Here is a 27,874-nt window from a genome sequence, read left to right on the forward strand (position 1 = left end):
TCCCACCTCGTACATCGACGCCGCAACCCACCAGAAATCAATCCTCTCGTTCTTCACCAAGCACCCGTCGTTGCCAAAATTGCTGTAGTCATAATCAAAACTTTTAAACTTTGACTAGCGCATCGCGTAGAGCTCGTCGAGAGGAATAGATTGCCGTATCGTTTGCCTTCAACAGACAAAATGACGTCGCAACGCAGTTGATGCGAGAGCCGGGGGCTTATGGGACCCCGGAGTCCCGCCATAAGGTTCATTTCATGCAGTAAATAGCACCCGCATCTCAGTATACTCTACACATTTGAGGGACTAAATAAGGGAAGAATGGCAGGGGTGGGGGTAGAGTCAGGACAGAAAAACATGACCAAGAAGGGAGAAGGCAACGCGACAGCACAGTCCCACGACCAAGCAATCGGAGCCCAGAAATAACAACTTTGTAACGTATGTATGCATGTTGATTATTTTTGCACGGTACATAGCAAACCGTGCTAATCGGAGGTACGGGGCGAAGACAGCAAACTAAACACAAAAGTCAGTTCTCATGAAACTAGTTTTCAATCTAGACTTAAAAGTGCATAGCTCCAGTGGCTTCCTCATCAAACAGCTGCATGACCTAGCAAAACAAATGTGCGGTGGTATGAACGACTTTGGCCGTGGTGACCTCCAGAGCTGGCGATCTGTACGAAAATGGTGACGCACTCGAAGGCAGGGTAAAGTGACCCATCTCTCCGCCGCACGCGCACCGCAGGTTCGGCGACACGTCGCTGCAGGAGATCATCAACCTGGAGAGTTGGGGTCGCCTCAACTCCTACTACGAGCAGTTCAAGGAGCTTCTGCCTGATGACTGTGAGCCACCGTTTCTTTTGTCGCTTTGCCACAGCCGTTCACCGGACCAGAACCCGCATTGGTCTACCCAGCCATGTGGATTTAAAAAATTATTATTACAAGAAACCATGGACGCGGTTAAGAATTACTTAACGGACATTTGGAGTTTGACACCAAAGTTGTAGAACAGCTTACCCAGAAATATTTTCTATGCTTATGGGTTGATTTAACAGTGGTTAATCTCAGCTCTGCTCAGGGCTGTAGTCAGGACATGAGCTGGACATCACTTTTGACTTTTGATTTTTTTTTATCCATGTTGCATGTTCACTAATTACCCTCCATTGATATTGTATTATTGTTCTTTTTATGCTTCCCCTGCACCCGCTCTCTCCCGCTCGTTCTGCGCAGGCCTCCCTCGCTCCCTTAGCCAGACCTGCCTCTCGGAACTGCTGCGTTTCCTCGGGCAGAACGTGCGTGCGCGGAAACCCAAGAACGTGGACATCCTGTGGCAGGCTGCTGAGGTAATGGCCTCCACTTCAGGTCGATGTCTCTTTGCTCACGTGTGTGTGGAGCGCATCGGGTGAAAAGATGAATGCTCGCACCTCCGATTAACACGGTTGGCTACGTACGGTGCGAAAGAGATTCAACATACATACAGTGGAGCAATCTTTGTCCGATATTCTAAATTACAATTCACTTTTTAGTGGTTTGTTTGTCAATAAAAACCTCACTATTTCAAGACATTATCCAGAGGTTTGTGCATTGGGATCTTTGACCGATTTTTTTAAGGAGTCTTACAACATAAATCACAGAATAGTGATATTCATTTCCTTACCCATAAAATAACCCTCTTCAGTCTTACAGCAGTTTTTTTCACTTCCAAGTGTTTTTATTTCATGTGCCATGAAACCTAAGTGACCAAAAGAGTTAATCGTTCTGACACTGGGTAATGAGATCATACCTGCCTGCCTACAGAGTTTATCGGGCGACGGGAGAAAAAAAACGCGCGCGATTTTAACCGGCCTTGTTGCGCCGCCTCACCCCCCTAGGCCTGCCGGCGCCTCAACGGCCTGCGGCTCACGAGCTGCAAGAGCGCCAAGGACCGCACGGCCATGTCGGTGACGCTGGAGCAGTGCCTGATCCTGCAGCAGGAGCATGGCATGGCGCCGCAGGTCTTCACGCAGACGCTGGACTGCATGCGCAGGTACAGGCATGCACCTGCATGTGCTCAGACGCAGCAAAGATCTTCCGTGTAGCCTTAACAGACTGTTGCGGCAAGTGCTGTTAGCGAACACCTATGAAGGCCGGCACGGCACACGAGGGGGCTGGTGGCCAGCACCACCTTTGTCTCTATAGTGGCAATGATTACACATTAAATCACATACTTATTTCAGGTTGAATCGACCTAGGGGAGGCCCAGGACTCGTACAGATAATCTTCATTGGTGTATGGTAGCTGTGATCAGGAATTGAACGCGTGTCTCTGGATTCGTAGTGCAGCACGCTAACCGCTCGACTACACACACATCAACCCACATCCACGAACAGGTGCATTTATACTATACGTATGTGAGGGAGCCAGTGGGACAGACGAGGTCTGCATCTCAGCCTTCGCCGTGCATTGAAAATTGATAACCCACAAAATATAAATTAAGTGAATGGAAAACGTCAATTTATGACTTTATTGCGTAGCCGTCGTCAGTGTGGGTTATCTTGAACAATATTTGTTAGTAGGTTGTCAAGTTTTTACAAGGTACACCTCAATGCATAGTTGGGAAATTGTAAAAAAATTTGGTTTCCTGCTCACATGAGCATCGAGCGATGTTCATCTCCTGTCTACAGCTCGGAGCCGGTGGTGGACATTATCCATTTCTATGGCGGGAAGGAGTCTTATCTGTTGCACAACCACTGTGAACTTTCCACAAATTGATAGTCATTTTATTTAACCCCCTGAAGGGGGGTGCAGGGCTCAGTTGACCCCTGACCAGGATTTAACTTTAACTTGTAAAACTTCCACTCACAAGCCACGTGGTCTAACCACCGTATTGCTTGGCTGGTTTGAGAAATTTAAGGCAGCGACAATTCACTAAATGACATTAAGGGTCGTGTCAATTGTCATTCACAGTGCACAGTCATTAGAGTCTTAAGACTGTGTTTTTTATGGGAGATTTGGCTATTTCCTTAATGGGTATTTTGCTCGTGGGAGTGAACCAGAGTAACGAGTAACCCCATGCACGAGAGAGCTGCTGTGGTAATTAAACCACCCACTCGGGTGGAAAATAACTCTGTGACCACTGTTCATGACAAAAAGACAAAGATCCCCCGTATAGCCTAAACAGACCGTTGGGTCAAGTGCTGTTAGTGAGCACCTATGAAGGCCGGCACGGCACACGAGGGGGTGGGTGGTCAACACCACGCCCGGCCGCCTTTGTCTCCCTTGTGTCGATGTTTACTCAGCCTCATTTGAGGCTGAGTCGACCTAGGGGGAGGCCCAGGGCCGGTTCAGATAATCGTTACTGGTGTTGGTGATTGTGAGCGGTAATCGAGCTCGGGTTGCCGGGTTGGTAGCGCGCTAACCGCTGCACAACCGCTGTTCATGACACACACACACGCCTGAGTATTAACAGTAGTCATTCATGGCCTTCGTGCTCAACTCTCTTGGCCAAGTCGTGTTTTATAAGATGTTATATATATTTAAAAAACACACTGCATGTCAAAGTCAATAACTAAACGTCTGTTGCGTCTTGTTTGAAATTTTTGTTAAATTAACCAACTAGAGCAGAATATTTTTCTTTCCCGTCTCCCTTCTGATTTGATTTGTTCCCAAATGCACTTGCTTCTTCACTGCAATCAAATTATTATATTTTGCTTCTGCCGAATATCAATTTTTATTTGATTTCAAACCACACAAAGGCATGCCATTTCACCCGAACCACAACAAAACACAACCAAATCCTGCCTACGTTTATTTTTATGCCAATGTTAATCCTCACAAACCATTTGTCTCTACACAATAATGTTTCATGGGGACCCAACTCTATACATTACTTTCATCTTTGTTGATTACTGTACCCTTTGCATTCTGATTCCACGCGACACCTTAAACTCTGCCCTGTCGTCCTCCTGCCGTGTTGTTGTCATCATACTTTCTTCCTAAACTTGATTTTGTTGACCGCTGCTTCTGAATCCATTTGGGCTACATTTACGAATCCCTTCTGTGACGTAATCACAAAACTCAATTGAAATTCCTCCAATTTACATACATCCGTACCGTCACCGATCATCCTTCCGACTAAAAACTGACTTTCATTCAACTCGCCTCCAACCACCGACTCCACAAAAACAAATCCAACGATCGTCGGCACTCCCGCACCACCGCGTCGCGCTGCGGCAGTGTGGGCACGTGCGAGATGGCCGTGTGGAAGAGCGTGAGCGGCGGCGCCACGTGGCGGGAGCTGTGCGTGGACCCTTGCCTCCTGTACTCGCTGCCGCTGCTAGCACTCAGCCCCCACATGCTGCTGGCGTGGCTGTGCCTCAGCGTGGCGCTGCTGCTCACGCGCTTCCGCTGCCAGTGACTATGGCGCCGCCGCCGCCGACGCCAACGCCCCACGGACGATGACGACGACGACGGTTGAGGATGACGATCATGATGATGACTTTGGCGATGATAACAGCTGTGGTGAATAGGATGACAACTGTGGTGGTGGTGGTGGTGGTGATGATGGTGGTGACTGGTGATCGTGGCTGTGATGATGAAGGTGACTGATGATGATGACTTTGGCGATGATAACAGCTGTGGTGAATAGGATGACAACTGTGGTGGTGGTGATGGTGATGATGGTGGTGACTGTGGTGATCGTGGCTGTGATGATGAAGGTGACTGATGATGATGACTTTGGCGATGATAACAACTGTGGTGAATAGGATGACAACTGTGGTGGTGGTGGTGGTGGTGATGGTGGTGACTGTGGTGATCGTGGCTGTGATGATGAAGGTGACTGATGATGATGACTTTGGCGATGATAACAACTGTGTGTATAGGATGTCAACTGTGGTGGTGGTGATGGTGATGATGGTGGTGACTGGTGATTGTGGCTGTGATGATGACTATAGTGGTGATGGTGTCTGGCCACGATGGTGACCATGGTTATGATGGTAACTGTGGTGATGATGATAACAATGAAGGCAATGATGATGATGATGACTGGTAAGAGTGATGATAACAGGGACTGTGATGATGACATAGGGACCATTATGATTGTACCTGGACTCCGTGTTGTCAGAAAGGCAGTTTCTACTGATATTTTGCAGAAAAGAATGGCTGAACTGATACCAATTTGACATTTTTTCTGCGAAAAAAAATGATGAAATATGCTCTCCACTGGCACGTGAGTTCGGCATAGCTAATTACAATGAAGTTCATTATCCAGGAATCAGGGGTTAAATAAAGGTAAAAAAATTAACCCGTAAAAACAAAGTTTTTCACTATAAATCCTTTATATGCGTGGCGGCTAGAGTCCTCTCATCCTCTGGCTTGAGATGGCTGCCACCTATGGGTCAGATGATTGCCTGCCACCATTAAGCAATTGGTAATTAAATATAATTTATTTTTTCCTAAAAAGTGTAACATTTTGGAAAAAGATTTTCATGAAAATAAATTGTCACGCACAACGAGTCTGTGTGCAAAATGTCAGCTCGATTGGATCACGGGAAGTGGGTTAAAGAACGACCGAAAGATTTGCACGGTCGTTAGTGCGCAAGCAAGTGAACTTAATATAAAGGATTTAAAAAGAGGGCCCTGAAGGAGGTGAGGAGTGACCTCCCCTGGATTCAGTCTGGGAACTGGCATAGTCACCCTTGTTTATGTCCTTGCTGGATTCATCATGGCCATAGCCACAAATCCTCCAGAGCCTGTGAATTCAAACAACCGTAATTAATGTTGACATATAGATGGGAGTTGAAACATGACTTTCCCACGGCCCCACTGCGATGAAGCAACTGGGGACAGGTCCTTCGCAAATTCATATTTCAACAGTCACCATGATGAGATTAAGCGAGGGGCTTAGAAGCAGGAATAAAGGACAGGACCATGTGACAAGGGGCTTTGTGGCGGTGGTGTCGGGAAATCATACTTGCGCTGTTTACAGTAAAAACCCAAGCCATTTTTTCCCCTATTGGTCTCTTTTGTAACATTTTAATAACCTGAGCAAGTGCTTCGTCGAGCAGTGTTATCAAGTTTCCTGCGCAAATGTCAGGTTTATTATACATGCTGCTCTGGCTGGAAAGCTAGGCACCTGTGTTTTTAATTCAAGTTTCTGTCAAAGTTTAAAATTCTCAGTCTTAATTATATATCTCCCGATACTTTTATGCCGTTTAGTTCTAACCTTTATATATGTTTGTCCTATGAAACAGTACAACAGTAAAAATGGATTAATTATACTAAATGTATATACGCATACATACATACTAGCATTTTGCTGGCATTATGCAAGTTAAAAGCTTGGAGCTTAGGCAGATATTGCAGCGAGCGGCGTCCGAATTGTGGGAATTGTTCCTTTCTATCTGTAAATCAACAACAATCGACCGACCGCCGCCTTTGGCCCTGAACAATGGGGGCCGGGACAAATGTGCATTGCAAGCTGAACTGTCAGCAGACCCCCCCCCCCCCGCATGCACCCAGACTCTTCCCTATTCTCCTGCATCTCAAATCGACTGCATGCCCCGCATGTAAACGTGCCGTCAATTAACGACACCCGAGCGGGGCGAACGTCGCCGGGAGCTTGTTTGTGACGCGGTTGTGACGTCCTTCAACAATTCGGGGGACCACCTTTTTGTTTTTTTCTCGTTAAGTCGGTAGGGCTGATGGATGCAGCATTGTTAGGGCGTGGAATTCCGCCTCGGTGTGCATGGCTATAGGCTGCTTTGCGCGTGCCAAAGAGTGCCGTTAGGGTTCCTCGCGCAGCTCGCCGCGGAGCGTTTGGATGGCCGCGTAATGAGTGGCAGTTGGGTGGCCATTTTGTGGCGTTGTCTTGTGGCCGGTACTTCAAGTTGGGCATTGGGAATGCTATGACGTTGGTAATCTGGAAGGGTGAGAGTTTACGGATGGTGTATTTGTCCCGCGCTCCAAATAAAGGCCCTTCCAAGTGTTTGCAATAACTGGGGAGCAAATGTAAGCAGATGTGCGATTGTTTGGTACTTTATTGAATGTATAAGCGTGCCATGATTTGCAGATGCAGAGTGCTTCATCTCGGCTGCAGCTTGGTCTGTCACTTAAAGTTTGTGCAAATGAAGCAGGCTTCTGGCAGCTAAAGTTCTGATTATTGAACGGATTATAGTTAGAAGTCCGTGCTTTCTGATTTTCCATTATGTGCCACTTTGAAGTGCAATATTGTGTAGTTACCCACAGAATGTGACAAGCATATGCATTGAAGTGACACTTTGTATCAAGGAATCTTGATAGATGAATGTGTGTTGTCTAATTTGATTTGGCATCATTTTAGACCAATGGCTGGCATGTTAACAATTATTAGGCATGTAATGATGCATCGATTCACAGATTAAAATAGATTCTTATGCGCATGGCACATTAATCGAATCGTGTGTGTGAGAATCCATTTTTTTCTCATCTCTTTTCCAAGATATGACTGATAGTATGCATGAAGTTTATGGTCGAGAACACTTTCCTAAACTCAGCTTATGTGATTGATAGTGGATATATCGTGGTAGATGATAATATATTGTATGTCATTGGTTCCTGTGACTCGTGCAGTCACCAGACTGGGAAAAATGTTACAGATTAAAAAACAATCTAATCATAACCAAATCATCACCTCAAATTGCAACAGTGATTTGATGAACTGGCTGCAAATTGTTACATGCCTAATAATGATGTAGCCTACACTGGGAGTGTGAATCTTAGCGGGATGTTGTTGATCAACGAAACACAAACTTAGGGATACTCCCATCCTTTAGCGGGTACACTAACCCTGTCACGCTCGCAGGTTCGAAGGCACTCCCCCCCCCCCCCCCCCGCCTGAAAAGCAAAACGATAACGGGCAGTAGTTCTACCTCTTTCACCCTGCCGAAATAGCTTTTTTCTTATGCAGTTTGCAGCACGGTGGCCTGCATGTTACGCCATCAGCTGTGACTCATTAAGGTCGCGCATTTCAAAGTCGCCGCTGCGTTACGGGTCATTGCGCTGGCGATGTGTGCGTGCGTGCGAGCGGGTAGCTGCGTGCAGGTGTGCGCTTGTGAAATGTGAGGCTTGAATGTAGGTAACCATAACATGTAATTATGAATACCATATGCTTTTTTGTTACATAAAAAAGGGAATGTCACGTGATGAAACACAAATGTGTGCCTTTTCATTTTTTTCGGATAGCTATGATTTATTTTTTTGGTGTAACGTCCCGTCAAAAGCATCGGTTCGCAAAACGTGGAAGCCACAGTTTACGATGTTGCTTTTTTTTAATCCCAATTATGCAATAAATCCATTGAATAGCAGGCCCAACTACCCACGAGAGGGGCCTCTCTTGAGCTCCCTAGAGCCTCGTCTAGTGGAGACCCTTCAACCAGGAGTGGCGCACCTCCGATGTTGGCGCCCGCCGTTCACGCCGAAATTAAATTGGATTTCAACCATTTCAACGAGCTCTCTCTCACCCGCTGCGTTGCCAAAGGGATATGGTGTAAATTGCACGGGAGGCAATTGACATTCTAATTGGAGGCTTTGAGTGCAATCTGAGAGAGCAACGCTTCATTAACAAACAAAAAACTTGACTCGTAGTTTTCAGGTCGGCTCAGGGTAGCATTGGACCAGCGCTGTTGAGATCCTGAATTGCAGTGTGGGTTTTGAAGCCCGGTTCTCATGCGCCGTGAATTTAAGGTGTCAGTGACTCTACAAAACCCATAAAAACACGTAATATTAAATTCGCCTTTATGTTTCTTAATTTGCCTTAAAATAACAAGTGGTCATCTCTTTAGCAGGGCACATAAGAACGTGCAGTTCTCCTCGTGTCTATAACGGGTGACTTGAACGGATCTCAGGAGCAGTTGTCTGATTATTTATCAGCTTTTGCAGGCCGATGGGATAATGCACTCATCTGAGAGAGTTGTGAGTGGACTCTTCATCTGAGAACACAGTTTAGAACACAATTGTGGAAAAAGACGAAATGTGATTTGATGCAAATTGTTGAGTCTCAGACTTGACACTGAACATTTTTCATAATGTGCTAAAGTAGGAAGGACTACTTTCATCTCCACCACACGTATCACATATTATGACATATTATGGCATATTATGGTATTCACAGGGCCGGATTAACCCATACACCTACTATAATCACTCAGGAATTCTCTGCCCTTAATGCTCGTGACGTCACTCCACATCGAACAGCCCCCCTAATTAATAATCATGAGCAGGTGACGTCACTCCACATGGAACACCCCCCCCCCCCCATTCATAATAATTAGCCGAGGCGCCTCCTCCCCCCTCCTAGGCGTCAACTTACAACCCTCACTACAAAGGCAGAGCCCTCACGTCACGCGATGTGTATCACATCAATGATATGGCATCCAGTCATACCTGTACTTGTAATAACGTCTATTAAATAATAGCAGGGTATTCAGCTACTCCTCTTTCATACCTATGACATACTATGGGACGGAGTTGTAGCACATGTGCATATGCAGGGATGACGAAGTTGACCTTTGCCTTTTAGAGAAAGGGCAGAGGAACATCTGTGTGACAGTTCAGGTGGTCATAACAGAGATAACGCATGTACAATTCAATGGGGAATAGCTGGACTACCATACCCAGAGAACACCCACTCCATCATTCCATGAAGAATAAAAACCTTAAACCACAACTTCACATCGTTTTGCAGCTGTCATTGCCAAAACGATTGCCGATTGCATTTCAATTCACTAATACGCACAACATCATTTATTGCGGTATCATTTAGTCATTATTTGGTGTAACTTATTTATTTCTCCTGCCATTATTTACTTTCGCAATTCATATATTTTTGCTATTATTTTTTTTCTCCCCCCCCCCCCCCCCTTTTGTTTTCCCCGCATCCCTTCCGCTGTGCGTACGCGCGCCCGTGCTGCATGCGCACCACGCGACGGCCTGCGCGTGCGTGCGCGCGCGAGTCGTGTGTGTGTGTGTGGGCGCGTACGTGGGGCTGTGTGTGTGTGTGCGCGCGTGTCCCCGTGTGTTCAGCGAGGGTTGCCGCCGAGAGAACACCATGAAGAACGTGGGCTGCCGCAAGTACGCCTTCAACTGCCTGCAGCTCGTCACCTTCCCCAGACATTACCGCCCGCCCGATGGCACCTTCGGCAAGGTGGACACCTGAAGCCAGTCCAGGCGGCGTGGGTGCACACACACTGGCGTTCGCATGCACGCATGCATGCATGCATGCGTTGCACGGGCTGGGCATTGGGAAATATTGAGCGGGTTGGATATCAAGGGAAGTCGAACTATCGTAGATCAATATGAAATACAAGTCTAAATTTTACATTGCCACAGTTCCCCCCGCCTCTCTTTCTGTAAGGGGTCCATCAGCGAACATGTTAGATGATATGTTTCAATCGTAAAGTCGTGTTGAGGATGGTAATGTGATTAAAGGTATTTTATTTAGACAGGAAAGCCTTATTGAGTTTCACGACTCTTATCAGCAGGGTTCTGCCTTGGCATGTTTGTGTCCCAATTCCAATGTAAGGAGTGTTTTGCGTGTCGGAGGAGATTGAAGTGGCTGCAGAAAACTCGCCATACAAGGGCAGCATCACACTCCAAGGTCATCACTGACAGGTCCACAATCTCACGTGTCGGGCTGCTATCTCCTTGCCACCTTCAAATTTCAAGTAAAAGTTTTGTTTGTTTAAGCAGGTTAGAACTAACTATAACAGAACTTCGGTCGCATTTTCAAGAATAGCCCGGGTCACCAAATTGACAAAGGTGAAACGAACAACAAAGTATAGCAATGAATTAAAGAAATGGGAACAAAAACACTATCATATGAGGAATTAAACATTGCACAAACCTTACATCAACGTTAAATCAAAGCTAAATATAAAATTGCCTGCAGTGCCAATCAACTCGGGCAGATTACCTCCAGATCATAGCGCAGTTGCCAAAACTAAGCTGCAGAAACATATAGGTTGACTACAGTACTAATATTTAAACAGACAAGGCTATATATCCAAAGCAGCTGCAAGTGGAGTTATAAAGAATCGAGAGTTTATCATCAAGTTGTGATTCAGATGGGAGAGATAACGAGGACATTTGAAGCGACCTTGCCTCCTAGTGGGGCTGGGTGTTTCTCAAATGCGCATGATCCAGTAACCCATACCTGCAAAGTGCTGACATCACAGCCGTATCCCACCACTCCCATGGCATTTGTGAAGTCTTCTTAGCATTTCATTCTACAGCATTTCCAAGGCAGCCCACAGAGGTTTTAATTGCAATCGTTCCACTTGCGTTCTTAGGGTCTCTGGTAGGCTTGTAAAAATTCACATCCACAATTCTATTCTCACAAATCAAGGTGCTGATACTATTCAAGAATCCATGTTTATTTTCCCCTTATGATTGATGTATAATTTATAGTGGATGTAGGGTTTCCATGAATCAATCGCATAAAAGAGTTTCTCCAAATCTAGGTCTGGCGACCCCTCCGCTTTGCAATGATCAACTATCAGGTACGTGCAACATGTAGAGAGGCATAATTTGCATATGAATGGAAAAGATCAGAACTCAAACTGGAGGTCACGAGGACTGCAGTTAGAGAAACACTGGCGTAAACAAAATATATACATGAATTGGAAATTATCAATTTTCAGACGCACAAATTGATGCGTGTATTGGGAGCTCAAGAATTGATTGTCATCGATTAATTTTCCTTCGCAAGCCACGAATAATGCCACTACTGTGTAGGGCTTCATGGTTGTGCTGTATCGCTTTGTGATGTTTATTTCGGGTTGATGCCCAACGTTTTATTCCACATACTGGGAGCTACTGCAGGAACTGAACGGAGCCACTCACTTTCTCCCTCGACTATATCGAGTTTCAGGCTGGCTCATTTCAGTGCGTGAAGCAGCTACCGTCACGTGGAGCAAAACGTCACACGTCATGCTGGAGGGACACCCACAAACACATCCAGGGAGCTACGGTGATTCTCATTTTCTGTGAACACCGACCAAGTCCCATTTATCAGTTACGAGCGGGAAGTACCCGGCGTTTCCCCGGGAGAAAAAGATGTAGCGCCCTCCCGTGGCGGGGTCATTTATCACACCATACGTGGTTGTTAATACTTGTGCCGTTTGTATTGTGGCTGTTGTGATTTCATATTTGAGTTAGACTTCTCTATCCCTCCCCACATTCCTGAAAGAACACGCACTGTGAACACACTAATGGTACCACTTAATGTCACATAGGGCGCTTGCCACGGGTAGTTCTATTTTAAATGGCATTCAATTCCTCCGTTAGCTCGACATTAACAACACGGATTTTATATATAGTGAAATGTCACCGATTCGCACTTAAATTACGGTTATGTTTTTTTATCATTACGGTATGCATTATTGCATGGTTTTCGTTACATTAAAATAGACAACCTGGAAACTGATCTGAGACGTAAATTATGTCAGCAGATTACATTTTATCTTGATTTTATGAGCCGCAGTATGTTCTTACAGCACTTAAGTAGATTATGATGTTATTATGTAAATCACGTCAGTGATGCATATCCACAGTTTAGATAATACCACGAGACATTGGTAGGCTGAAGGTGTTGGCGTTTAACATAAACACCAATTATATCCACATGTATGCCTACCTGCATGCATGCAAATGATTTGTACATTGCTTAGACAATAAATATTAATCTACAGCGGCCTCCGTGAATTTTGTGCGAATGGGTGGGTTTTCACTATACGGCTGCCAACAGCAACAATCTACCAGTATTTTTCACTGTTAGTAAAACAAAAATGTGGAATTATGATTAGTTTCGACACTGAAGTTCACGTTTGTGAGTGCTTGTAACTGCAGTAAGGGCATATTTATTTCAGAGATGGATAATAAAACGCACGTTCAGTGAAACTGAGCCCTGTAATCGTTTTTTTCCCTCATCAGCCTTATAAACCGTGTAGCTTTTATAAACCATATAATTAACATGAAGGTTATAAATGAAAAGTGTACTTACTCATTACTGTAGAGTTGTAGTCTGTGGCTGTGTTTTCAGGTCCATGTGGTGAAATATTTACTTCTGAGTCGCTCAATTGAGGCAATGTCAAACGGGCAATGAATGGTTGGATCTGATTTGTGTGTGCACGTGTCTTAGCATTAGTTCATATATCATTATGTAAAATGAACGTGGTATTTAAGTATTTATTAGCAAACAGGGTTCTGTAGACTGTCCATATTCACGTAGAAAAAGAGAAGATATATATTTTAAAACAATGCAACAACTGTCGTGTTTTTGAAGTCATTGCATCGTCGCTTTCTTGTGTTTTCATTTGCCAAGTGGACCATCGCAGGAAGATCATGTGCGCTTTGACTTAATGTCCACTGCCCTGCACTGATAAACTGCTGTATGCCACACTCTTGTTCGTTTCACGGTTAATGTGTAACCAATAGTTCCACATATGCGAGTTAATGTCAGACACGTGTTTTTTTGTTATATTGTAGAGTTTCATTTCACTTTGTGTGGCCTTTATGTACCTCCTTGACAACTCTGTAAACAATGCAAATATGATCAACAACAAAAATAACCCTGTAAGATATGTAGATTTAGCATTTCTCTTTGAATGCTTGAAGACCATATTATGAATCAGAACTTTACTGAACCAAGAATGAAAGTGACCATTTTAATTTATCTGCCAGTGCTACACAGGCACACGTACCCATGCATGTATGCCTAAAATATTTCAGGGTGCAGATGTGAGTTGAGCACTCTGTGCACTTTACAGAAACATAACGCAGGTAGAGGGTTAAGTGTGCCGATAACACTGTTGTCAGATCTCGGAGTCTTTGGGATAAATCATCCCTGACCTGAGATCAACACCACGTGAATCTAACACAGGGTCTGTGGGTCAGATGAGGTATATATATTACATTTTTGAGATTCAAAGGCTTCTTTTTGAGGGACCTCTTAACAATGTTTTTTTTGTCATTTAACATCTGCCTTAAGGATTCTATATTTTGTTGTTTTAAGCTAAAATATGTTTTTATTTTATTAGGTAAGGCCCACTGAGCTACATAGCTTTTTTTCAGCAGTGACCTGGCCACAAATGATAGCTAAAAAAAGTGGCTTTTGTGGAAATGTATAGCAGCCAGTCCTCTCAACTGATGTTTCTAAATGTGGAGGGAAAAGAACGGAGGACTTGGAGAAAAATCCACGCAGAGACTCCAAATATGCAGGCGTCAGTTGTTGGGATCGAACTTATTGCCTCCTGTATACCAGGCGAAGTAGTTGGCATCTCACCACCGATGCTACAGCATCATTCATTGTTGTACTGTTGAAGATTATTCTATAGCCTGGCTCTGCACTCAGATTTTGTTAAAGCTAATAAGCTACCTTTCTGCATTTGTGAGCACACATTCCTTATTGTGAGATTTAGTACCACCATTCCCCTCTTTACATGACAATTGATAGACAAAACGTGTCGATCTGAAGGCACGCGTCTTAACACAATGGCAATACGTTACTTCTGCTTTGCATTTGTTTACATATGATTGATTTTAAAAAGATGTGTTATTGACATAAAAAATAATGTGATGTTTATTTGTTTGAATGTGCACCCAGCAACACGAGGATTAATCTTGCTGATGAATATGTTTTAATGCTCGCAGGTCACTTTCCTGCTTAGTCGAAGGCAGCTGGTGGTCACTCGGTTTAGCTTGCATGTCTATAATTGCACTTGCTGAAATGTCATTTGTGCTTGGTGTGCAAATGCCTCTGTAGTATGTTACCAAACAGCCCGAAAATTAGATGTGATGCCATCGAACGTCGATTGAAATAAAGTTCTGCCTCTTGTGCCCTGAATGGTTTAAGTGTGGACTGTGTTTGTGAGAAAAGTGACCCCAACATTGAATCCGTTTTTAAAATCCCATCGTCGGTTAATTTTCCAGGTGTTTTCTCAGCGGGGGACGAAAAGCCCTCCTGTACTGTTGAATACATTCCAAGTATGATATCGACCATCTTGTGGCCATCCCCTTCTATATTGAGGTCTCCCACACACCGTTTTGGGCGTACAGGTTGGTGAAGGGAGGCACCCAAGGACCGGATTAGATTCGCCACTCATGTTAGTTGTGGCTGGAAATCAAACCTCGGGTCGTCAGGTTCGTCGTGCCGTGGCTTTGAGCCACACACTGCCGCTGCCAATGATGCACCCAGAATGATGACACTTTTGGTAAACAAATATACATGTACTGTATACAGTTTATAATTCTGAAAATTGTAAATAATTTCACTCAATAAGTCCGGGGTAACGTCACCACACGTTTTTCATTAACAATCCACTGCTTGATAAAGCTCCCCCCCCCCAAATCCACCATCCCTCACGGCCCTGCAAAGCAACAATCCACCCACCCAGCACCTACAGTATTCACAAAAAAACAACTAATTATGGGAAATGATAGTGCTCGATTGAATAAATAATGCATACAAACGGTGTGTCATGAAGTCACACCCTGCAGTTGACATGGACATGTTGGTGTAACTCAAATTACATGGTGAAATGTTTCTAAACGTGCATTTTAACTTGCAATAACCTAACCTATGGCCAACATTAATCTTGGTATAAAAGAGAGGTTTTATTTAAAGATTGTTTCCCATCTGTAAGGATATAGGTAGAGAGAGAGGGGAGGGAAAGCAAAATGTGGGGAGGTCAGGATGAGACTTGGTATAAAAGAGAGGTTTTCTTTAAAGATTGTTTCCCATCTGTAAGGATATAGGTAGAGAGAGAGAGAGGGGAGGGAAAGCAAATTGTGGGGGAGGTCAGGAAGAGATGGGACAAGGCGACAAGGTTTGTGTGGTGGGATTTGGGCAAGGCACCAACATGGCTGTGACCAGTACAAACTGGTCGTGGAATTAAAAGGACAAGCAGGCAAACACTCCACAGGCACACCCCACAACCCTCGCTGGCATCTGCCATCTGTCCCAATTGCATAGAACAACCCCACGGACCATTGTGCATCAGTCTCGCACGTAAGCTGCCCTCCTAACATCATTATTACCGTCAGACATTGTCTATCCACTGCTCGATGAAGGCATTCTCCAATGCTTCCCAACTTGAGTGGGCACATGTCAATAGAAACAATGATGGTGATGGTGATCACGTTGATGCACCACTTCATTTAAACAACAATACAAATTGCAAACGTGGTCCGTTTTGCCCCCTTCACGACTCTTGCTTTTAAAAATTCTTACCCAAAATAAACAGCAATCGGGTAAAATGAATTATTTGCAACCCCCCAGCAAGTAACATTCTCATTATGCAGGGAGTGTGCATTAAAAAACAAAGCATGCAAACGTGGAGGTTATTTTTTACGTTTCATTTACTTTAACATTGTAAGGGAAACAACGTGAGGAATATTGTGGGAATAACTGGAAGGCATCGTCTTGAAGTGGACTGACAATGTTTGTACCGACATTGTGGGGGGGACATTGTGATGATACAGCAGCTTGCTTTCCACGACTGGGTGGTATGAGGCAAGAGTAATGGGGCAGTGATGAGGGGGAACATTTAATGTATTGGTTAGTGAACGTTATGAGGGGGGCATTGTGAGGGAGCAAAATAAGCAGATTGAGGGAGCATTTTAAGGGGACTGAGGGAACGTTGTGATGAAACAGTGAGGGAATATTGTGAAGTGGACAGTGAGAGTATATATATATTTTAAGAAGGTAAGGGAACTAAGAGATTATAAGAGGGCATCGTTGAGGGCACATTACGACGGGATACCGAGGAAGCGAAATGGACATGAGTGAACAGTAAAAAGGGAACGTTGTGGAATGAATCTTGAGGGAAAATCCGTGAACAGCAGTGAGGGAGGAACATTTTTTTATTAAATTGACGAGGAAAAGTATGAGGGAAACATCGTGCGGGAACTGTAACGTTAACGAGTGAGGGAACACTATAAAGTAACATTTAGGGTGCAATGTAAAGAGTGCACTGTGAAGGCTCATTGTAAGTCGACATTGTGAGGGGCACATTGCATTGTTTCTGCGCGAGAAAGCGGTTGTGGTTGAGATTTTTAAGTTCCTTTGTTCTTTTGAAATTTGCGCCAAAATCACCATGACGTCACGTCCTACCAACACGTAGCTCGTTTTAAAAGATAATATTTATTTTCAGCCCCGTGTCCATCAAATTAATTGGGAAAGGTGGAGAGAAGGTGAAGCTATGTTGTTGAAAAAAAAATTGTGGTATAGTTAATTGTCCTGTAAATAAATAACGTCTGTTTTTATCACGTCATGGTCGCGAGTAAGGCGGTCCGGATTTGACGTTCCTCAAAAAAATAATCCCGTCGAACATATCCGTATTTTAACAATTTATCTCGTCGCAAATCCCATTATTACGCGCGCATATTAACTTATTCCTTTTAAGAGAAGATACTATCTATAAATAGCGCACACATTGACGCAAATCACATATATTTTAGGGTCGCCCTGCGCGGAGGGATATGAACGTGCGGAGGGTGAGGTCCAGTGGGGGGTTGTCCCTTGGGCCAGTCCCCACTCGACGGAGCTGAGGGCTCGTTCGGTTTTATTTTTTATTCCTTTTATTGTTGATTTAAAACCATTAAAATGGGCTACTTCTAAGTTTACAATAAGTCCCTCGGTCGGTACAGATCCTCGTCTGTGCGGAGAGGTAAGTGCCGGGCATGACATCGTCGTATTTCGGTCGTCGTTAAGGTTTATTTTTAAACGTTTTACAATATTACATTTCTATCGATGTAACTAACTCACAAAGTGGTGTTCGACTAACTGGCTAGCTTAACTACCGTGCTTATTTTAACATTCGTGCAGTAATTTGTCGAAGAGTGTTGTGTTGATGCCTCTGGGCTGGTGATGTATGCACAATAGGGGTAGTGAAATGAAGATAAAACATCGCAACGTTTATAATTCACCTAATGTACAATATTGTTACTTGTATAGAGTATTACCAACACCGAGGCAAACTATACAAGCACACTTTACCGAATACAAATCTACAGTTACATTACTATAGCATGTAGAACATGGCATACACAATAGGGGACAAGCGACTGTGTGGTTATAGTTTATTTTAATTAACGTCTGTATATTGTTAACATATGTATGATAGGGGGGCAGATATAATCTATTTATATGTTTTCCTGTGTCATAACAATTGTTTCTTTATAACCATTATACACACAAAGATAAACCATACAGGCACACGTTACTGTGTTAGTAGCAGTATTGCATAACATTATAATAATTTGTAAAACCTTGGATTGCGAGCATAATTCGATCCTGGAAACGTTTGTAATCTAAAGCACTCGTATATCAAAGCACTCGTATATCAGTTGTGATAACGTGACGCTCGACAGACAAAGCATATGCACGTACTACTCGTATTGCAAGACCTTGCTCGTTTATCAAATTAATATTTATTTAAATTTTTTGCTCGTCTTGCAAAACACTCGCAGACCAAGTTACTGTAATTTGTAAAATGTACACTGGGGGGGCATGTGACATTGTGTTTATAAAAAACAAACATTTGGTATTTATAAATCGTTAAAGGCGTTCAATGTAGGACACAAACAGGCGTTGCTATGTGGTGGTGTGGTGTGGGTGGGGGGGCCATCCATCTGGTCGTGGGCTATAACATCAGTGGCGAAGTGATACCATCGATCTTGTCCTGGGCTAGAACATCAGTGGCGAAGTGATACCATCCGTCTGGTCGTGGGCTATAACATCAGTGGCGAAGTGATACCATCGATCTTGTCCTGGGCTAGAACATCAGTGGCGAAGTGATGCCATCGATCTGGTCCTGGGCTATAACATCAGTGGCGAAGTGATACCATCGATCTGGTCCTGGGCTATAACATCAGTGGCGAAGTGATACCATCGATCTGGTCCTGGGTTATAACATCAGTGGCGAAGTGATACCATCGATCTGGTCGTGGGCTATAACATCAGTGGCGAAGTGATACCATCGATCTGGTCCTGGGCCATCATCATCCTCCCTTCACCAAACCCGCACGGAACAGCGTAGTGTGAAGTATAGACAAACTATCCCCCCTCATCCAGCAGTGGATTGACAAAGGCCGTACTTTGATGCAACGTGGATACCCGTGCGATCCTATCCCCAAATGCACAATGCGGGCCACTTACAGTAATGTTTAGACTAATGTGTGTATTGTAGTTGTTGACGTGGGATCTGTTAGACGATACTTCACCGCGCTGGTTAGCTCACGAACACATTGGACAGCACAAGAGTAAATTGTCTACCCTCTGATGACCACATAGTTGTTAAAGTACTGTATGTGCTTTTGTTCGTATCGTAAACGTTCTGCACAGTGTTTTGGCATGTTCAGTATCGTAGTGCATGAGTAACTACGACTGTTGTCCACACTTCGTATTATTGCAATGCTTGGCAAGTGACACCGAGGGTGGATGCGCGGCCTCTGCTGGTGGGTTTATTTTATTCCATTGCATCGGTACTAAAGGCACGATGACGTGAGACGAAAGTGTTCATTTTAGTGTGCGTACGCAAATATTTCGTAATTCTCCGCGTTACGAAGCGCCTGAAAAAGGGCGTACATTTGACGGGGAGTTGCGATTTGCCCCCTTACGTCTCTACCCGTGAACCCCTGATCAGTGCCCTCACTACCTTATTATAGACCAAATTCAGAGAGTATTGGTCACCCTGTGCCTGTATCAATCTCAACGTTCATCCTACAAAGTTCCATCACAAGGGAGAAACACAAATAGACAATCACCACTACTACACTCACCATTTGTAAACTCACCACTACTACACTCACCACTAGTAATCACCGCTACTACACTCGCCATTTGTACACTCACCACTAGTAAACTCACCATGACATACATGTCAACCCCTTATCAGTGCCCTACCTTATTACAGACCAAATTCATACCGTATTGATCACCCCGTGCCTTATAAATATCACCTTTCATCCGACAAAGTCCCATCGCAAGGGAGAAACACAAACAAAGACAAAAAACATGTTTTTGTCCGTATTGGACCTGAAAACTCAATTTTCCTGTACAAGAACACGGATAACCCGTATGGGTTGATAGCGATGCGTCTCCCAGGAGTGACCTAAATGCGGTTTCCCCGGCTCGTTAATGCGTGACGCGAGGCGCTCTTTGCCACGGCTATTTTTACCAAGACAAACGTTTCGAGACTCACGTAGCAACGCCCCAGAACGATCGATGGAGCCAGTGGGGTTGGTGGGGGGGGGTTGAAGAGTTTGGTTCCAAGTTCAGGGACCAGAGTGGCCTGGTGGTATGACGCAAGCCGTGGTATGCAAAACGGGGTTAAACTCGGTCGCTTAGCCTGTGCCAATGTGTCTCACGTATTGCATATCACTGTGGAGGTGTACCGTAAAGCGTGTTTCACATCTGCGTGCCAAGGGTATAATAGATGGCAAAAGAAAAGTCACTATCCTTCCAGATTGTTTTTTTTGTATCCAATCCTCTTGGGTTTCAGTTGATAACATATTCAAGGGGCACCACTCACTTTTATTTTGTATAGGTAGGGGTTAAGGGTTAATGGGTTAGAGGTTCGGATTCATGGTTGGGGGTTAAGGTTTATGGTTAAGGGTTAGGGTTAAGGTGTGGGTTAGAGATGGTGGTACTTTAAACTGCCTTTTCAGGAGTTTCCTGCATTGAATATTCCCATCAATTCACGTTTGATGGGAGAAACCCCATATATACAAGTGGAAAACAATCACAAGCTTCACACAGATACTCCCATCCAAGGACAACACAACATCAAACGGCGATATCTACACATGCTATGCATATATATAAATACACAATTATGTTTATATGACATACTAACACTGCTGCATGGTATGTATATGTAATCTGTGAAATACGTATGCAGTCTAATCCACAGGCCTGTAATCTAGATCAGTGACAAAGGGTTGGTGGATCAGATTTTTTAAACTCCCAATCCCACCAATGCAACAAAAGTTGAGAATCGGTGAAGCTCTCCTGGGCTAGTAAATAGCAGAATACATATGTTGTGGTGGCATTATTGTTGGAAGTCTTGGTCTCTTCAAAATCATGTACAGTTTGGTCTATATCAAAGTGTATATTTCACATCAGGTTTTAAGTACCATATATTTTTATATACCCACTACACATCTAAAAAGGCATTAGCTAATGGATCCAGATGCACTTTGGACATTCAAACACGAAAAGGTAACGTTATCTGTACATTAATATACATGAGTATGGCATTGCCTAGTAACACTGAGTGCGCTATTTGTGTCCCTCGCAGGTAGCTTTGTCTGGTTGGAAGGAACGCCTGGATTGCAGTCGCCATGCCAGGGGTGCTGGGTGCACAGAGGCTGATGGAGCTTTTGGACGATGCCTTGGCCAAAGAGACCAAGGCAGGGCTCAATCGCCTCCTGCAGATTCCTTCCAACCAGGTTCGGTCTTGATGCCTTTCGATTTGTGCTGCACACCAAGACAAAGAGCATATTTCGGACAGAACCCTGTGCCCTGACGCAGCTTTAAATCAATGTTTCGTGTGTCGCTAGATTGCACGTGACAGGTGTTGCCGATCGATTTATAATGGAATGTAATTTAATTGTCAGCCGCTTATGGCTGTGGGCTCTGGAGCCTAAAAAAATTGTTGACAGATGTGGTCGTTCAGCCATGCACCCAAAGTTCCTCTTACGTGCTTAGTGCGTCATGGTGACTCTCTCACTTCACCATGTGGAACCAAAGTTGGGCTGGGAAACTTAGTGCATTTTTTTTGTCATTGCCTGTTTGTACGTTTGACTCACTCATTGCACAGTAACATTGTACACTTGTTATGAGTATCCGAGATTTCTAAAATAATACAACAGGTAAAAGTGTAGCTTAATTGAAATGAATAACTTTGTTTTAATGCGCAGTACAATAATTGTATTACATCACCTTCACAAAACACATAGTCCTTTTTAAAATTCACTGTTGAATGGGTCGTAATGAAGTGGGAGGCATTGATTGTTAACGGACCATGTCTTTTTGGCTGGTACAGGACGAGGCTATCTCTCCAGCACAGAGAGACGAGGTTGTGGGCTGGCTCGCACAGCTTAATGGAACTTTCCGCTTCTACCCCGAGACTCTGGCGCTGGCCGTCAGTACCCTCGACCGCTTCCTTTCCATCGTCAAGGTAAGCGAGCCAGTCCCAACACATGCTGATGATAAAAATGTGTGATTTTGTAAATTTGTTTAGAGTTGATTGACTTTAAACACAATTAAAATACAACTTTTCAGTGCAATAATAATTTCAGTGTATGTGTGCATTCATGATAAGAGTGTTATGTAAAGCACTAATAAAACTTTACTGTGTCTACAGGCGCGACCAAAGTACCTCCGCTGCATGGCTGTTTCGTGTTTCTTCCTGGCTGCCAAGCTCTCAGAGGAGCCAGAGGTAAGCTCACTAATCACCAGGCAACTGTACCTGTGCTTGTGTCATTGCAGATTTTTCCAGAGCCATTACTGTACACTCAAAACACCTTGGTGTAAACAATTCAGCTGAAAAAGGCCAATTTTTCCGGGTCACAAACTGGGGGAAAAGAAAACTGAACCGTGACTTCCTCATTCGCATTAAGCCTCAAAAATAGATCCCTGAACCACCTTGTAGTTTTGCACCGTTGAATGTTCCGAAACAACACAGCGTGGAGGATGAAAAATATACCGCCAATAGGAACAACTTTAAGAGGCTTAGCGCCGGTGGGTTGCATGTGGCGTTACAAGAGGCCCGGACGCGCATTGCAGGCGGTGCCGATGGTGAAGGACCTGGCTCACGAGAGCGAGTGCGGCTGCTCGCCGCGCGAGATCCTGCGCATGGAGATGCTGGTGCTGGACAAGCTGGGCTGGGACTTGCGGGTCGTCACCGCTCTCGACTTCCTGCACATTGTAAGATGTCGCCTGGTGATGCTGCCAAAACATGCCCGCTGTCTGAAGTGGACTCGACAGAGCTGCCTGGGCAGACACAGGGCCCTGGGGTATAGTCGTGTGTGGAGTGAAGAGGATGATAAACACGACTGAAGCAGTGAAACCAGCAACTTTCAAGCATGCATTCCAACACACCTACAACTACTGCCTGGGGAAATTTTAAAGATCACCGAAATTCCCCTAAATACACACTAAGCTTGGTATACTGTATTCTTTAAATGACCAATGTTCATTTCTTGTTTATTCTGTGAAGTAAGTAACCTACAAATGGCTACGAATGTTTACTTTAGCAAAAAGATTACTCATTAAGTCAATACTAAAATTGATGAGTTAAACTGCTGAAGACTACAATCACTTCATGATAGTTTAAACAGCTCATTAAAATAGGGTTAATGTGCCCTAACTTGTTATCACGAGTGTTCATATTCCAGGCCACCTCACTTGTGTTCATTAACAGAAGCCCACCATGTTAACAATGCTCTCGTGCACTTTATTTCAGTTCCAAGCGCTGGTGTGTTGCGGGCGGGGACATTCGCTCTCGGCACACGAACTGAGTCGTTTGACGAACCTGCTGTGCCGCTGCCTGACACGCGGACACCTGCTGGCCACAGCTCGTCGGCCTGCCACTCTCGCTTTGGCTGTGCTCAGTCTGGAGTTGCAGCGCAGTGGATCGCCCGGCTGGTTGGCGATCACTGCTCAGATCCAACGTAAAGCCGAAGTGAGCCGTTCACCCAGCACCATTATTCCACAATCACTGTCACGCACACAAGTTGAAATCCAGCTCCCACTCCTGACCCATTACATTTGTGACTTAATGGCTGTAATGTGGCCCTGCACTACTTAAATACTTTGAGTTTAATGTACAAATCTTTTGTCAATTTGCTGCTAGATGAAGGCCTCCCCACATTGTTGAGGTTTTACTTGACCATACTAGTCAGTGTAGGTTGGTAAAAAGGAGGCCCAGGCCTGTCAGATATCACTACCAACTTATGTTGTGGCTGGGAATAAAACAGGGGTTGCCAGGTCAATAGCCGTTTCTCCACTCTGCTGTAATGAGTTTCGAAATTTAGGCCAGTTTTTCTGGACAGCGAGAACATCCGTAATGCCACTCTATGCTATTGATATTAAAATATATTGCTCTTGGTTTGCAGGTGAGGTTATAAACCCTGTTTTATATTCGCGCAGCTTCATCAGAAAGTTAGGAATTTTCATCTGAAAAAATAAATTTAAGTATCCCAATGTATTCCAAAGCTTTACCACGAAAAATTGTTCATGGCAAAATACTAACAGACCAATTTATTTTCTGGTAATGTTTCCCCCCTCCCCCACCTCATTTGACGTGATTGCAGATTGAAGTTCACGATCTGGTGCTGTGTGGGGAGGAGGTGCACCGCTTTCTGTCCACACCGCCTTGCCCAAAGCAGCAGCAGCAGCAGAAGTGGTTGAGCGGGGAGAATGCCGTGTACGTGTTTGCGCCTCAGGCATGCAAGCCACGACCAAGCCTTTCCCACGTCAACAAGCCAGTGCCGTCACCGCGCAGCCCCCTCCTGTCCGACAGCTCTCCCCTGTCCTCCCCCGAGCCTGTGAAGGTCACAGTTATTGGGCATCCTTACCCCTCTAAGCCCATCCCTGTGCCGAACTGGAGGGCTGAGGAAACAGACGCCGACTACTGTGATTCCATTAAAAGCCTGTACGGGGAGGAAGGGGAGTGGGGTTCCCCATGCCCACCACTGCAGCCACCCATGTCTTTATGAAGGCATTGTGCATGTGTAGGGAGAAGTGTGCCAGAAACGAGTGAGAGAGTATGCCAACCGTGTGCGCGTTTATTTTTTGTTCAAGAGATTTGTTAGTTACCTGTGATAACATAATGAAGGGGCAAGGATACGTTTAACATTTAAGAGCCTTTACAGCTGCACAGCAACTCAAGTCCGTCCAAACGTTGTGCAAGCAGGTTTATGCTTCGTTTATATCGTTGACCACCAAAATTTCTTCATAATACAAGCTATTATTTATACTTTGAAAGTTCCTTAAGTTCATGTTACACTTAAAATTAAGAGAATGTTATTTTCATTTCATTTACAACAGTATTTAACATCATTAAGTTGACATGCATATGGAGGTTTAAAATTGGGGTCCGTTCTAGAACCTGAGCTCGTGTTGTATCCCTTGAGTATGCAGTTTTGAAATTAACATGTACCTTTTCCTCTTGCTGAATTTATTATTAGTTTAGGCTGCCACATTATTTAGAACTTTAGCTTGTGGAATAAACAAAGTGAAAATTAAGTTACGTTTCACTTCCAAGGCTGTTGGTGCTGTGAAAATTTTATCATTGTAACTATTGCCACTTAAAAATCAGTGGGTTAAAAAACTTTTCCAGCTTTTGCTGGAAAAGTGCGCACTTCTTCATTACTTATTGCTCTTCAGTCTGTTACTCAAAATGTAGTCTAATGTACTGTATGTTGATATTTTCTCTCTGGCGCTTAACAAGTGCAATGCACAAAAAAAATTCCTAAAACTTGAATAAAAAAAAAGGTGTGTAAAGTATTTTTGTATGTTTTCCTGTTTTTGGATTTTGTTAGTGTTGATATAAATGTATTGCCACGTGAGCCTTTAACATGAGCTGAAATGTTGGTGTGCTTGGGCACAAAATACATTTCCTACGAAATATATGTTATGCATTTACATATTTTAAAATAATGTTAATTGCTTAACATTTGAAAGTGCTAAAATATGATATTCAAGTGAAAAAAGCAAGAACATTTGAAAACCACGATCTGGGTGCAGATGTGTCGTGTATGAACATAATGCAGTACTTAATCGTAAGTTGCTTAAACAACCACATTCACAGTTCTGCAATAGAGGGTTTAGATTTGACTTCTATTTAGTGGTGATCTGCTTATAATATTCTGTAAATGGCAGCTAAGCACACTTTATGACAGCGCTTTGATCATGTCAGATTTGTAAAGTATGCCCTTAAAGATTTAAGTAACTCTTACACTAGAAATGTATTATGCGACTTTGTATATGTGCTGTATATTTGTTGTATAATTTTACTTTATTTTATGTCGATGCTGTACTGTGCTTTACATGGCATGTCTGCAGAATAGGCAGTGTTGATGCCGCCTACTTTGCCAAGGTGCCAGTCTCCAAAAAAATAAATGTTGCTCAAGCATATGTTATCAACGTGTCTTTTATCCCAGAGTCGAGGATACTTTTGCCATTTTTTACCACGAATGTGGGGTCTGCACCTTCCTGTTCACTCATTCTTATCCTTGACCACTCCACAGGCTTTAGAACTGCCTCTCGGTCTCTGCCCTGCTTCTTAATTGTCCATCACCTTTCCGATGTGGTTGTCCTCTTGCAACACTTCCTAGCCATCCGAGTCAACTTTCAGCTTGTCTTACATGGATACCACTCGTCTTAATCAGCACTTCATTTCGGACCTGTTCCAGTCTGTTACCTAATATCCATGTCATGTTTTCTGTGGTGCTCGGGACTTTAGAATCCAACAAACCAGTATGTCAATAGGGTTACGAGTCATTCATCTTATAAACTCCCATTCAAGTCAGAATCTTCCTGTGTCATTACTCCACAGGTTTGTCCATTTCAGCCATGCCTTTGGAGCCTTGCTTTGATATACAAGTCCAGTCCTCTTACCCGGTTGATACTTAAATGCATCCGTTTTTGGTAGAAGAGTTTCCCCCACCAACTTCACTTTTTGCTCTTCTCTCTTCCTTTATAAACCTAGGTCTCGTACTTGGTCTCTGTTCTATTTATCTTTCAAGCTCTTGCATTTCTTCTCTGCTTTTGCCACAATGTCATCGGCAAGCAATGCGCGTCACGATGCCTTTTTCGGTCTCCCCCAGCAGGGGGTCTCAGACAAAGCAGGAAAAGAAATGCCGAGGGTTCATGCACTCCTCCCACGGCAAAGTCCACTTTAGGTGGAGGGGACTAGAATACACAAATATTGACCTTGCCTCTACGGGAGTGGAAATGTTACAGTATTTAAAAGCACTACAAACTGTGTGGGCCACATAATTTCAATGTGCTCTTGTACACCGTTCTTTAGTTAACCAACATTTCTTTTTTGTGGATAATAGTCTACTTTTAAAATAACATTTACTTTGTATGTATGTTTAATTTCTTTCGCGCCATACGTAGCTAGCCAACCGCACTAATCGGAGGTGCTGACCAAAGATCAAATATGCCAAGTGGCCGGCAACAAAGATCTATTGAAGGTTTGATAGAAAGATTTAAACACGTAGGCTTTCGCGACCAATATCCACAGAAGTTTTTTGGGTTAGATCGCGTAAATGTGTCGTTAAAACCCGCCACCACCCGACACAGCCATCTAGTAAAGGTTGTCACGTAAAAACACGTTTACGTTACACGAATGCGTGTTGACGTGACAACCCTTACTAGTTGGCTGTGTTACTAGTCAGCTGTGTCGGGTGGTGGTGGGTTTTAACGACACACTTACGCGATCCAACCCAAAAAAAACTATTATGGTTGATAGAAAGCGTTAATCTTAAATGTATCCATAAAAGTTGTTTTCGGTTTGATCACGTAAATATAAATGTGTCGTTTAACCTGCCAACACCCGACAGCAAATTCGTAAAGATTTATCACGTAAATAAAACGTGCCAATTTGTTACTAGTTCAGTACAGTCACTTGGTGATTACCACCAGCTTCAGGCGATTAGCCAGAATTAAAATGTAGCAAGGTTATAAGAACTTGGAGAAAATAGATAATAGCAGGGGATTCTAAAGTCTAGCAGTGCGAGGGAAGAAGCAGAATATATATTTTGTTTACTTACAATATTGTGGTCGAACACTGGATGGGATGAAACGGCCTGGTAGAGAGTCCTGAATATGGGTGGATGGAATTAA

The 27,874-nt window shown here is 43.9% G+C and overlaps 2 protein-coding genes across 11 annotated transcripts in view; both read left to right on the forward strand.

Moving 5' to 3' along the window:
• Positions 1-14,857, forward strand: part of LOC144937636 (inositol polyphosphate-4-phosphatase type I A-like) — a 58,113-nt gene extending 43,256 nt beyond the window's left edge. For all 9 annotated transcript variants that reach the window (XM_078865003.1, XM_078865000.1, XM_078865006.1 and 6 more), the window contains 4 exons: positions 743-840; positions 1,228-1,340; positions 1,869-2,023; positions 10,039-14,857. In XM_078865003.1, the coding sequence (XP_078721129.1) occupies positions 743-840; positions 1,228-1,340; positions 1,869-2,023; positions 10,039-10,171 (499 nt within the window). In that variant the 3' untranslated portion in view covers positions 10,172-14,857. The remainder of the gene's footprint in view (positions 1-742; positions 841-1,227; positions 1,341-1,868; positions 2,024-10,038) is intronic.
• A 2,658-nt stretch (positions 14,858-17,515) lies between these two features.
• LOC144937639 (cyclin-I-like) lies at positions 17,516-26,150 on the forward strand. 2 transcript variants are annotated; one of them, XM_078865009.1, is made up of 7 exons: positions 17,517-17,681; positions 21,315-21,465; positions 22,062-22,196; positions 22,383-22,457; positions 22,805-22,945; positions 23,484-23,702; positions 24,334-26,150. In XM_078865009.1, exons 2-7 carry the CDS (start codon positions 21,358-21,360, stop codon positions 24,736-24,738), a joined length of 1,083 nt encoding a protein of 360 aa, XP_078721135.1. In that variant the 5' UTR covers positions 17,517-17,681; positions 21,315-21,357; the 3' UTR covers positions 24,739-26,150. The 2 variants fall into 2 exon arrangements, with proteins under 2 accessions (XP_078721136.1, XP_078721135.1); XM_078865010.1 differs by lacking the exon at positions 22,805-22,945 and having other exon boundaries at positions 17,516-17,681.
• Positions 26,151-27,874: the final 1,724 nt, after the last annotated feature.

This window comes from Lampetra fluviatilis, chromosome 19 (assembly GCF_964198595.1).
Source record: "Lampetra fluviatilis chromosome 19, kcLamFluv1.1, whole genome shotgun sequence".
NCBI lineage: Eukaryota > Metazoa > Chordata > Hyperoartia > Petromyzontiformes > Petromyzontidae > Lampetra > Lampetra fluviatilis.

Coding starts and splice junctions, on each gene's coding strand:
- LOC144937639 (XM_078865009.1), top strand. CDS start 21,358: ATGCCAGGGGTGCTGGGTGCACAGAGGCTGATGGAGCTTTTGGACGAT. Junction 22,458..22,804: donor AGCTCTCAGAGGAGCCAGAG/GTAAGCTCACTA, acceptor CGCGCATTGCAG/GCGGTGCCGATGGTGAAGGA. Junction 22,946..23,483: donor CTCTCGACTTCCTGCACATT/GTAAGATGTCGC, acceptor ACTTTATTTCAG/TTCCAAGCGCTGGTGTGTTG.